The sequence below is a fragment of the Chamaea fasciata genome, unplaced genomic scaffold (genome assembly GCF_029207755.1).
Source record: "Chamaea fasciata isolate MVZ Bird 193981 ecotype frontalis unplaced genomic scaffold, bChaFas1.0.hap1 SCAF_7, whole genome shotgun sequence".
Lineage (NCBI taxonomy): Eukaryota > Metazoa > Chordata > Aves > Passeriformes > Sylviidae > Chamaea > Chamaea fasciata.
Window position 1 is genome coordinate 42,621,412 of NW_027094092.1, and position 12,573 is coordinate 42,633,984.

Below are 12,573 nucleotides of genomic sequence, written 5' to 3' on the forward strand. Positions count from 1 at the left end.
TTTGAGAAAACTTTGGCATCCATAGTCTACAAAGACTTAAGAACACAAAGACAAGCCTGCAATGCATAAAACATTTTCTGTGAATATGCTTATAAAAGTCAACTTTTCAGTTCCTACTAAAGGTAATTACATTATAATATCTATGCAGATGGAGACAATCTAAAAAAAATCCCATACCTATATTACCCCTGAGACACAGAAGAGAAAGTTAATACTTATTAATTTCCAGTACGAACAAGGTAGATACGAATATAATTTAATTGATCTTTACTGAACCCAATTTCAACATTTAATAATCTTCAGGAAAAAAGTGGATGGCACAATTGGAAAATATAAAGGAAACAATTTAAAAAGAAATATACACATATACATGGTTTCATATGTACCGATACATAACTCTATATAACCTTAGATCAAAGATTAATACTTCAAATACTTCCATTCTGTCAGGCAGTAGGAAATTTTGTATGTCATCATGCTAAGAAAATAACCATGTTTTTACAGCAAATGAGGGTATGTATTAAAATTAGGGTACAGATCCAGAGCTTCTGAGCACATAGCCAAATTAGGACCACTAAGCAAACCACTTGCCTTCCTGTGCCTAGTGTATCTATCCTTTTAAATACCAAATAAGACATCATAGATGCATTGGCTAAGAACAATTTAGGATTTTCTAGCAGAAACCAAATTAAAAGTTAAAGCATCAGAATCTCAGTAATGAAACAGTAAGATCCTTCTTAGCACTGGTATCTCAAAAAACTCTATGTTCCTCTCCAGTTCCATTGCATCATATAATATTTTTATGGTGCCTTCCCTACTACCCCAAAAAATCTTTAACTACATTATAATTTTTCAATCCAGTGCCACACTACAGAAAATCAGGCAAAAGTGAGGCAGAAAGTACCATAGAGAGGAGGCAAGAGAGGAAAGAACAACAAAAAGCAGAAGTCACTTCTTTTTACAATACATGCAGAAGTTAGTCCTATAAACACAGGACTCTGTACCCTTGATTTCCTGGAAGTAACTCATAAATGCATCCTCTTTTAAGTTTAAGGCTTTGGATCATACAAATATATTAAATTTCCTTTCAGTCCTCAAGTCTCTCTCAACCGACCTTTATTTTTAAAGCTCTAACTATCTTTGGACAGGATATGTATATTCTTTCCCAGAAATAGTTACAAAGGTTGGACACAGCTGAGGCATAAATAAGCTCAATTATTACTGTAACAGTAAAAGACAGCTGGTTGCTAGACACAAAATCTTAGCAGCCTGAAAAATAATATTAATAATAATAGGTTAAAAAACCCCAACTTTTCCTGTTGGATTTCCCTAAACACTACTCTAACATCAAAATACTTTCAAAAAGGGAAAAAAAAGATATTATGTATGTTAAGTTTACCTTAATTTAGAAGAAAAGTATATCCATAAAATTGAAATCCAAATGCAATGTAATGATGAGTTCAGACAAAAAGTAACCAAATCACCTGCAGGATGACATGTTTTCATCAGATCTTCCTAGAGATGCATATGATTTTCTATTTTGTTTCACTTACAGTCTCTCAATGAAGAGAATCTTATGCATTATCATTTTGTATACATCTAAAAAATTTGCCTACCCTAATATCTTAGAAAATTCATCTCCCTCAAACCTTCTGCTCATAAAAAATATATGTAGATTTAGGGGGAAGTCATGGAACTGTAAATGAAATGTGGAAGTGAATTTTTTTAATCCTCGGTTTAGGTTCAACAATCAGTAAAAATAAAAAGGTCCTAACTGTAGGATTTGCCATTACATACAAAAACACAGGATCAATTTATTTTTTCTTATCATCATCCAGAATACACTTTCCTTCTCTTCACTTGACAACAAATACAAACTCTTAATTTCAATGTCATTGTCAAAGGAAAAAAACACTTTTGGACAGATCACTTAAATAATGCTATACGCACTAAAAATAAGTCCAATGTTAAGCACTACTATCAAAATATTTGATTTTAATGATCCTTCTACTAACAACTACCTAGGGGTTTTTTTATTGCTATCTTCACTTAAAGGTTTCTATGTTACCAGCTGCTTAAGAATTATTATCAAGTCGTGAATTATACATGAAATAACTAAACACTAGTACCAACAGAGATCCCTGAAGGACACCACTCACCACTGCTGTACATCAGGACTCCATCTGGACACTGAGCCATTGACCACAACGCTTTGAATGTGACAATTCAGTCAATTGCTTATCTATCTCACCCATCAAATCCATCTCTCTCCAATTTAGAGAGAGGGATGTCGTGGGGCACTGTGTCAAAAGCTTTACAGAAGGCCAGATAAATGACATCTGTAGCCCTTCCCTAGTCCCCTGATGTAGTCACTCCACCAGTGAAGGCCACTGGGTTGGCCAGACAGGACTTGCCCTTGGTGAAGCTGTGCTGGCTGTCCCAAATCACTTCCCTGTCCTCCATGTGGCTTAGTGTAGCTTCTAAAAGATTTTGTTCCATGATCTTCCCATCATGAAGAGAGATGAGGCTGACAGGTCAGTAGGTCACACAGCCCTCCTTTCTACCCTTTTAAAAGATGGTGTCCTGGGGTGACTGTATGCTACAATGTTTCCCCCTTTCCAGTCACCTGGGACTTCACCTGCCTGCCATATATACCACAGCATGGTATATTTCCTTTCATTTTGATCATAGACATATACATTTTACTATTTTTGAACTAAGATTTTGACCTAAAACTGGTACTGTCACATTTTTTACCCCGAACTTTAAACTTTTACAACGATCTGCAACAACAGGTGTGTTAAGTGCTTTAAAGCCCATGCTTTATAACCATCATTCAATGGTAGGGGCAGTGTGGGGAGCGTGTGGGAGGAGGGGGGAAGTCTGACATTGGAATTCTTCACAATAAGTACCTTTAGCATTCTAATCTGAGCCTCTGCATCATCTTTTTCTTGTTTAAGGAGCTTCATGAGTTCTTGAACATTTTGTTCATGTTTGATTTTCACATTTTGTAACTCTGATCTAAGATCTGCCAACTCCTGCTGGTGAATTTCTCTTTCCATCTTCAGCTGCCTGTTAGCTGAAATCATGTCTTCATGACTAGATTCCTGCTGTTTCTGGAGGTCTGAGAGGCTCTTAAGTAATTCCTTTTTGGCTTTCTCCTCTTCTGCTATTCTGTTTGTTAGTTCCACACGTACGGCGCTTAAATTTTTTACATCTGCTTGCATTTCTAGGAGTCGTTCTTGGTCTTTTTTATGAAACAAGTTAATAGTTGTAAGTTCTGTCCTCAAGTGTTCCTTCTCAGCTTGCATTTGGTTTTGTAGAAGGACTTGTTTTTTCAACTCATTCTCCAATTTTTTTACAGTACCTTGAACTCCTTTGATCTCTTCTTCAAGAGATACCTGGTGTGACTCCATTTCATTCAGTTTTACATCTTTACAGTGGAGCAGTTCTTCCTGCTGGGCTCTCTTTGTAAGCACATCATTCAGCTCTTTCCGCAGGTTTTCTATTTGGTTTATAGCTGAGAGAAGCTGACTTTTGAGATCATCTTTTTCTTTGAGGGTCTAGGAAAGAAAAAAAATCCATTCTGATCTGAAATAATTAAAGGCAATTGTTGGAAGGATGTCCTTAGACATCAGGAATGTCTATGGAACAATTAACATATGTATATGAAAATATAAAAATTTTGCTTGCTATGAACTCAAATGTACTCAAGTGTTTCTTTAAATTTACACACAGATCATGTGCAGTCTCAAACATGGACTTGTCCTTAAATTATCTAGCCTTCTAAGTAGGGATAGTTTTGGTTAATTCCCTGCTTCTCACATTCTCTTTGCAGACTGAGAAGTGTTTCTTTATTCGTTCCTCCAAATAGCAAGATGGAGAAAATGAGGTAATAGAGTAATGCAGCAGCATACAGGGATGACTACTGGATATATACACAGTACCTACAGTCCATTCCATATGCTGACCTATTTTCTCTTCTAAAATATTACATATGAAGGTATACCAACTTTAACTTATTTTTTAAATTATGTACAGTAGATGTATCAGTGGCAGTTAAAAGCTTGGTTCACTTATGCATCAAGGCCAAGAAATAACAACATCATCTCCCAGATAAAAATCAATCAAATGTAATAAAAATTCCACTAATTTCCCAGGATCTTAAAGGTTTTGGGTGTTTTTTTCCAACATTGATATATTTCATGTTAAAACTACCACAGAATCACAGAATGTGTAAGCTTGTGTAAGCTTGAAAGGATCACAGTGGGTCATCTGGTCCAACCTCCCTGCTCAAGCAGACTTATCCTAGAACACTGGCACAGGATTGCATCCAGATGGTTCTTGAATACCTCCAGTGAGGGAGACTATGCAACCTGTTTGGGCAATCTGTTTGAGTATATCAGATTCTTTAAACTCACTTAATAAATTTTATACTCAATTTTACTGAGCATTTTCACCAATTCCATAGCAACACACATTTCTTATGAATATAGAAATATTACTTGAAATAATCCAGAACAAAAAGGCAATTAGGGTTAAAAGTGTGCAGTTAAAAATAATAAAACAATCTGCAATTACATCAAGAATAAGCAATGCAAAGTAAAATACAAATATAATAAATTGAGGACATGGACTAATGACCGTCATGGTTTTCTTGGGAGAAAAAAAAATTTGCCAAACAAAAAGACCCTCCTAAACCTATCTTGTAATTCTACTTGAAGGATTTGGCTAAAAAAAAAACTCCAAAACACCACCAAAACCCAAACAACACCAAAATTCCAATAAAATTTCAAACTACACCCGTAAGTTACTTGCTTTGAGTATGTCTTTCACATTACACACTTAAAAGAACATACATATCAAAAGATGTTAGGAACTCCACTATCAAACAATATTAAGTACAACCACATGGGCAAAACTTCAACCAAATTAGCCCAGTAACTCCAAAAGCATGAAAGCTAAACAATCTTTCTATAGCCTATCCACTGTCTGCCAGTATTTCAAAAATCTCAATATTGCAAGCTATGATTGCAACCCAATTTTGAAAATTTTCCATCAATCCTTCGATGTCTTCTAACAGAAATCAAAGAAATGAACTGCCATTTCTTTGTTTTCTCTATTGTTTTTATAGAATCAGTTTCTACAGATTCACAGATTTGTGAATCTGTTTTTGTCACTGATGTTAATTGTCTGTATTTCAAAGCCAGTTAAATTATGTTCATTTAATTACCAAAAGTTTATACTAAATACTGCATCTAGATCAATTATATCCCTATAAGTAAACTGTTTCCAACTTATATTAAGAACATGAAACATCATTTGTACTTCTTTCTCCTTCACAATGACACAACGTTTATTTTAAGATATGGAAGATCGAATAAAGAAACTTTCTTCACCAGTGACAATTACTTCGAACTTGTCAGCAGGACAGTCATGACTTTAAAAGACAAATACTGACAGTAATTCTTAAAGGGAGCTTAAGCCAAAGTTTAAGCACTGCATTTAGCATGTGAATATACTTGCCACATAAAAAGTGCTAAAATCCACGTCAAGGAGTCTTATGCAACGAAGAAAATTCCAATATTCCAAAGAAAATTCCAATTCCAAAATTACAATATAACAGTGTTATAAAGTGCCTCTACAAAGACCAGTCTACATGGTGTTTATATGAACAGTGATTTCAGAACATCTTTGGAATCTACCGCTTCTTATTCACAATTCATCTCTACTTTTTGCTTCTTATTTGTCCACTTGATAGACACGCATGATTTTGAAATTATTCAGGTCTTCTTCCTTTGCTTACAACCTCAATTTTCTTAGGCAAGAGTGACCAACTTCTTAAATGTTTGAGAATCTTACTTGCCCAGACAAGCGCTTGGGCTAACAAATAAAAGATTACAATAGAAAGAATTGCTGCAGTATGGATAGAGGAAATAATAATAAAAAGTAAGGAATATGATGAGCAGTTCAGGAGACAAATAGCAACACCAGAATCAGAGTCTAGATTTGCTGGAGTTTATTAATTGCAACTCAGCCCCACTGTGACTTCACCTGTGCTTTCACCATGCTTGTATTCATGTACCAACCTCAGAACAGATCATAGGATCAGAAACAACACAGGATTAATAGACATCCCACATAGCCATTGAAAACTTCAATTTGAGCAAGACAAAGCAGAGGATGGAGCCACCTCAAGCCCATCAGATTCAGTAACCTAAACTGGATGGATGCCATGAGAAAATATGTGAAAAGAGGGTAGAGCACTATAAAACAAAAGCCATACGATATGATAAGACTGCACCAGCAGAGGATGAAAGTTAAGAGAAAAGCTCACAGCATAGAGTTAAGCACTCTATTAGCCACTATAGGAACAAGCAACTTTTGACCCAGCAACTGAAAAATACAGAACCACAGACTCATTGCCAACAGAATGATGTTTTATACCATTATTCCAACACAGGACGATAAGCATTAGCATTAATGTGAGTGCTTGTCTTTAAAACAGTGTCAGCAGCTGAACAAATAAAGGAATTCTTCTAAGTCAAAAACCCAAACACCCATGTTTTTTCCTGTCAGAGGAGGAAAAAGAGAGAAATAAATGGTCTGCCAGACTGAACGAAGACAAATGAAAAACCCAGAAATGCTACAGAATCAATTTTCAAATTGATTTTTCAAAGAAAAAGTTCTGAAAATTAAACAAAAGAGGTCCAGAACTTAAGGCGGAAAGCTGTTTAGGTCACAGTTTGCATAAATAAACTCCTTCTCTTCATTTTTAAAACAAAGGAAAAGATACAAAAAAAAAAAATCTACCAATCTTACCTGACTGTTCTTGTCCATCAGCTCAATGACAGTTTGATTTTGTTTTTCCATCTCACGATCCAGTTTCTTACACTTCAATTTCCATTGGCGAATGGTTTCCTGGGCTCTCACCTTCAAATCTTCTCTTTTCTTCTCAGTCTCCAGCCTGAGTGCCTCTGAATGCTTGAATTCAGTGAGATACCGTTCTGCTTCCTTGGTACTCTCTTCAACCTGTTGAGCTAACTCAGCAGACTGGAGTTCAGTTTGTCTACGTCCATTCTCACAAGCCTTGTAGCAATCCTGTATCTCCTTTAGCTGGTCCAGCATTTTTTCCTGCTGCTTTTCCCTGTTTTCCAGGTCAGATGTTAATACCTGGAATCAACATAGGAAAATACAAACATTCTCTAAAGATACGCAGTATGAAACTTTATCAATCAACATACAGCAATATTAAATCACACTTTTATTTAAAATATGAACAGTGTAAAAGATCTGTTTGACTACCAAGGAAAGCCCTGTTAGCCCTCTGCAATGCTAAAGAATTTCAAAACAAGACATAAAACACATACTATTCAATTCTTTCTGCATTTGTTCCTCTTCTGGTTGTTCTTGTTATTTTTCTGTATTGTAAGTTTGAGATCAATCACTGGCCATATATTACATACTATACAAATAAGAAATAAACCAAGTAATAAGATATAAGGAGATTAATGTAAACAGATGAGAGGAAAATGAGTATTGGAAAGGAAAAAACAGCATTTACCACAACCACAGTAATTTATAGTATATGAGCCAGTGATATAGAGTAATTTATGTACAGTATGCATATATATATATATATAAACAGTGATATACAGTAATTTATAGTATATGAGCCAGTTGTTACCCAGTTTTATGCTGGCTGCCTTTATGAAAGCAATGTGCTAAATAAAGGTATATTTGATAGTACTGAGTACAAAGAATACAGCAGCTTGGTAAGTGCTTCTAGAACAAGATGCAAAGATGCTTGAGAATGTAGGAGGCATACATAAACCTTTCAAAAATGAATTAAATTGAAAACACACCTTTTAAAAATAAAAGGTGATGCATTTCTCAAATCATATTTCTCTGAACAGTCTCATAAGAAACTGAGGAAAAATAGTGTCCATACACCTTCTGGAACGACACACTTATAAATCAGTTTTCGAAGATACACTAGCAAAATTATATTTTACTAAGATCATCACACAGAAATTCACATTAGTATTCTGCATTTTGGACCTATTTAGACTGCTTTCATACCATTCAGTCTTTTCATTAATGAAAGATGAATTTGATAGATCTGATCTACAGCCAGTCAAACATATTATCAAGCCTCAGGGGGTTGAAATACTTTAGAGAAGAGGATTAGATTGCAGAATGACTGAAAAAATTACAGATGTAGCCTGAAATAAACAGACTGCCATTCAGAATGAACAAGGGAAAAGTATCTTATCTATGAAAGAATATACAACTTTACAGATGGATACAGAATGACTATTGAGACAAAGATACTTCCACAAGGTTGGGGGAAGGAGGGAAACTCGGGTTTGTTGGTAAGAGCTCTCTCCTTGTCAGTTTGTTCGTTTGGTTCTTTTTTTCCCCTTCCAAACCAGGGCAACACCTCCTGGGAGGCAGTAAATCATAATGATCTCTTCAGGACAGTATTTGCTGTGCTAAAAAGATAATCAAAACAAGCTCACAAGCTACAAGTGGCTAAATTTTAATCAAAACAAGCTTAATTTCCAATGAAAACGGATTATAATACTTCTTTAAAGACAAAGAATCAAATTGAGTATAGCAGAAGTTAAAAATAGCCTCATAAAATACAATCAGATATTTCAATTACCATTTCACAGATTTTCTAAAATGGGTCATCATTTTTTCAGTCATGTGATTACACATGCCATTATCACTTCCCATTTCATGTCTTTCTGCAGACACCATAGAGGGTATCAGACTAAATTGATGTAGTACTCAATGTTGCATCATTAAAAAAATAGTTATTTTTTTATATACTTTCCCCAGAGTACACACTTCATTAAGAAAACTATAGCCCCTACAAACTTTTTAATGAAATATGAGTCTAAGCTTAAACACAGAAAATGATGTTCAATTAGCTGTAAACATTCCTCTTATTATGCAGAAGTAAATCAACCTCCAACTTATTGATTTACAGTACAATAAAAAAGAGGAACATTTGTTTTAGATATTTACCTTGAAGCGCAACTAATTTATCAACACAAATGATTTGCATGAAGAGGAAAATTGGATTTTGACATGGATGTAACAATATAAATGTGACTTTTAATATTTTCACATTTTGTAAAAATGAAACAAGATAAATCTTAGCAAAGAGTTTGCACTTTGCTCTGAAGAGTTAAGCCAGCACAAACCCAACAGTTGAAATAAGGTGGAAAACAGCATCATAGCAAGTCAACATTTCATGCAGCCAAGCCTGTAAAGCAAGAGGATAGAGAAAGTATCTCCACACACTGTTTCTGTATCAGAACAGGAGTTCCATATGTACTGATCTGTATTTTTGAATTCCTAGTTGATGCATGAGAAATGTGCATCCCTGTGTTAACATGGTTGCAGTTGCCAAAATTCTGTCTGATCTATAAGGGCTTGCACTGCTGGCATTTAATTAGCTAATAGCTTCATTTGTAGAAGAAAAGGTAAAAGTAAATTTTAGTGAGAATGTGAATCAATAGTCATAAGACTGAAAGACTTCTATTACTGAAGAATACTAATATTAAATAAACATATCAATAATTTTCTCTCAGAAAAACTGAAATATTTTAACGAACTGACTGCTGTACTGGACAACACTACAAGAATACTAACACCAAATTCAAATGAGGAGTAATTAGTAAATCAAACAAGTTCCCAGGCACAAGAGTCTTAAAACAGTTATGGAGAAAGTACAGTATTGCATCTTAATAATTTGTACATTCTGTTTATTTCTTAGTCATAATAGATACATCTTAATAGTTAGTCATAACAGCCATATCTATATGGCTTCATGCAGAAAAAGGGATTTAAGATAGTTGTATACATTTGGAAGATCTCATAGCTGCACCCTTATGTAAACTACAGTAGCTGAAATAAATATTAGATTTAAAAATTATTTTAGGATTGAACTCACTTCTAAACATGAGCTTAAAAACATGTTTTAACCTTTTTCAGCCTCTCCATTTTACATCCTCTACATTTTACTGTGATTTTATGGCAACTCTTGGAGGTTAAATGTACAATGCACACAACTCAAATTGTTGCAAACAATGACATTTAAATAAATCAAAAGAAATTTCTAGTATCACATGTACATCAGAGGCAAGTTAGATCCTCCCCATTAAACAAAGATAAATTACACCCAAGTCAAACATGACTGGTCACTTCCAACTGGGAATCACACTATCTGATAGGAGCAGCTGTTAGAACAGGCTTGACAAAATGCTTTGTTGGTACACAAGTTTAGAAATTCACATCCTTGCATTCCTTGATGTCTCATTAAAAGAAAAACACACTAGCTATTTTCTAGCTATTTTCCTGTTACTGCCCGTTTAGAAGAAAGGCAGTGGGAAGCAGATAAGAAGTACAAAGTATTTTCTGTTGAGAAAATGAGGGAAGTCAAAGATTTCTAGCTCAGAGAAATGACAATGACCCCAGCTGAGCACTCTTGCAGGAGTATTTTCAGGGCAGGAAATTAGTATTATAAAATCATTCTGACCCTTAAGAAAGCATGTTCTACAAGCAGAAGTTTTAAATAATTGTTTTTTCTGTGGGTTTTTACCCCATTAATTCCTGTCACCGAAATAATTAGTTTCTCAGGCACAATGAAAGAAAAAAACAGAATGTTTTCAGTTAGTTATGGGTTTTAGTGACCAGCTAGAATACAAATGCTGGTGGACACCATGAAATGAGTTCTGCTTGTCTTATCCTCTATAGAAACATTTTAGGTCTTTTTAAACTTACTCAATGACTGAATTTCATAAAGCATGTAGGAACGTATTTTGAGTAGACCTTTTTTTCCACATTCTTTTCAAACTAAATTTGATATATTAGTTTGATTTAAGTCAGCAGAGAAGCTGACAAAGTAAAGGAGCAGCAGAAGTAAACTAAACGGTATAGTCCACTAAATCTGTGAAAAGACAAAAGAATAAATTCCTACATTGGAATTTCCAAATTGATGCAATATCATTTCAAAGGTAAGTACCTTTATTAGGAAAATAAATACAAAATCCCTTGCTTACAGAATGCCAAAATACAAGCAGAACAAAAAGTGAAGTCCTTGACTACTGAAATAATACACATGGTTTTGCAAAAAAACTCTTGTCCTGACAGTAAAAGACAGAAGAAAATTGTTACTGTTCAGGCATACTACTACCAATGGCAAATCTACCCAAGAGCAAGAAGTACAGAAATTTCCCATCTTAAATAAGAATGCTACTGCCTTCTTAGATCTCACTTTATCGTCAAAGCCTTCTAGCTAAAATTCCAGTACAAAAGCCTGCTCTTATCCTTTCTACAGAGAATCACATTAAACATTACATGCTTACCATAAAGAAGACTAGTAATACTTATCATTCTATTATTACATTGCATCTAATTGCTAAAAAAAGGAAAGTTGTCACCTACTTTTGTTACTCTACTGCACTATCCCATGGAACAAGCTATCACAATTTTAATGTTGAACTTTAGTTCTGAGGAATGATGAAATGAGGATAAGGAAGTAAATACTACCTTATAAAAGTAGTTCCAAAAACCATTATTAATGGAAGGTGCTGATAAAATCAGGTCAACTAGTCTTTGCACATGGGAAAGAGAAGCAATCAAACCATGAAATAATGGGCAATAACAAATACCTTTTTTGGTATTACATGGGAGAGAAAAAAGTCAGCAAACCCAAATCACTCTTCAAAGTTACTTACACAATAATAACGAGCATGACAGTTACACTTAGTTTTAAAGGTTAATCCCTAATTTGATATACCACCTAATGTTAAACAGATGAGAAATTATTTAAAAAACAAAAAATTCCACCAAGCAAAAAGCAACAAAACCCAATTTACCTGTATGTGCATTAAAAGCTGTGCTTTCTCCTTGTCCTTACGCTCTATACATCTCTTCAGTTCTTCTACCTCTGACATTACAGCATTACGACTCAACTTTGCTTTAAGTTCCAAAATATGTTTCTCTAGATCTTGCTTCTCTCTCTCATATCTTTCAGCTACTGTAAAACAGCAAGAACAGAGAAACAGACTCAGTAGAAATACCAGCTCATGGTAAATTAATTTTAACTCATTTAATTTTTGGCAATTTGCTTCTCTACTCGAAACTATTCTACAGCTACTGATTTTGACCAAAATATCTGTGCAAAATGGTACACCTGTATCACAACCTAATAAACATTTTACTGAATGAAACAGTATTTTTCAGTCATTTTATAGGGGTTTCTACTCTTCCCCCTGCACACAGCTGCTCCCCTCAAAAAAACCCCCAAAACAACAAAACCACCTAACCCCAACAAAACTGAATAAAATAAAATAGGATGGAAGAAACAGTGGGGAAGTTCTGGTGTAAATGAAATCTGGCCATCAGCTTCAAGGCCAAGGTTTTATCTCACCAGAGTAAATACTTTCCCATTTGAAAGCCACATTATCTTTGAATTTTATGTCTGAATCCTGCAACTACAACCAAAAGTTTTGATAAGCGTAAGCTATAAATTCTCTCAATCAGAAATTCAAATAT

At 34.6% G+C, this 12,573-nt stretch overlaps 1 protein-coding gene across 6 annotated transcripts in view; it reads right to left on the reverse strand.

The window, feature by feature from the left end:
• CEP128 (centrosomal protein 128) overlaps positions 1-12,573 on the reverse strand; it is a 98,485-nt gene that overhangs the window by 58,366 nt on the left and 27,546 nt on the right. For all 6 annotated transcript variants that reach the window (XM_066188596.1, XM_066188597.1, XM_066188598.1 and 3 more), the window contains 3 exons: positions 11,895-12,055; positions 6,823-7,173; positions 2,913-3,563 (listed from right to left, as the gene is read on the reverse strand). In XM_066188596.1, coding sequence (XP_066044693.1) covers positions 2,913-3,563; positions 6,823-7,173; positions 11,895-12,055 — 1,163 coding nt within the window. The remainder of the gene's footprint in view (positions 1-2,912; positions 3,564-6,822; positions 7,174-11,894; positions 12,056-12,573) is intronic.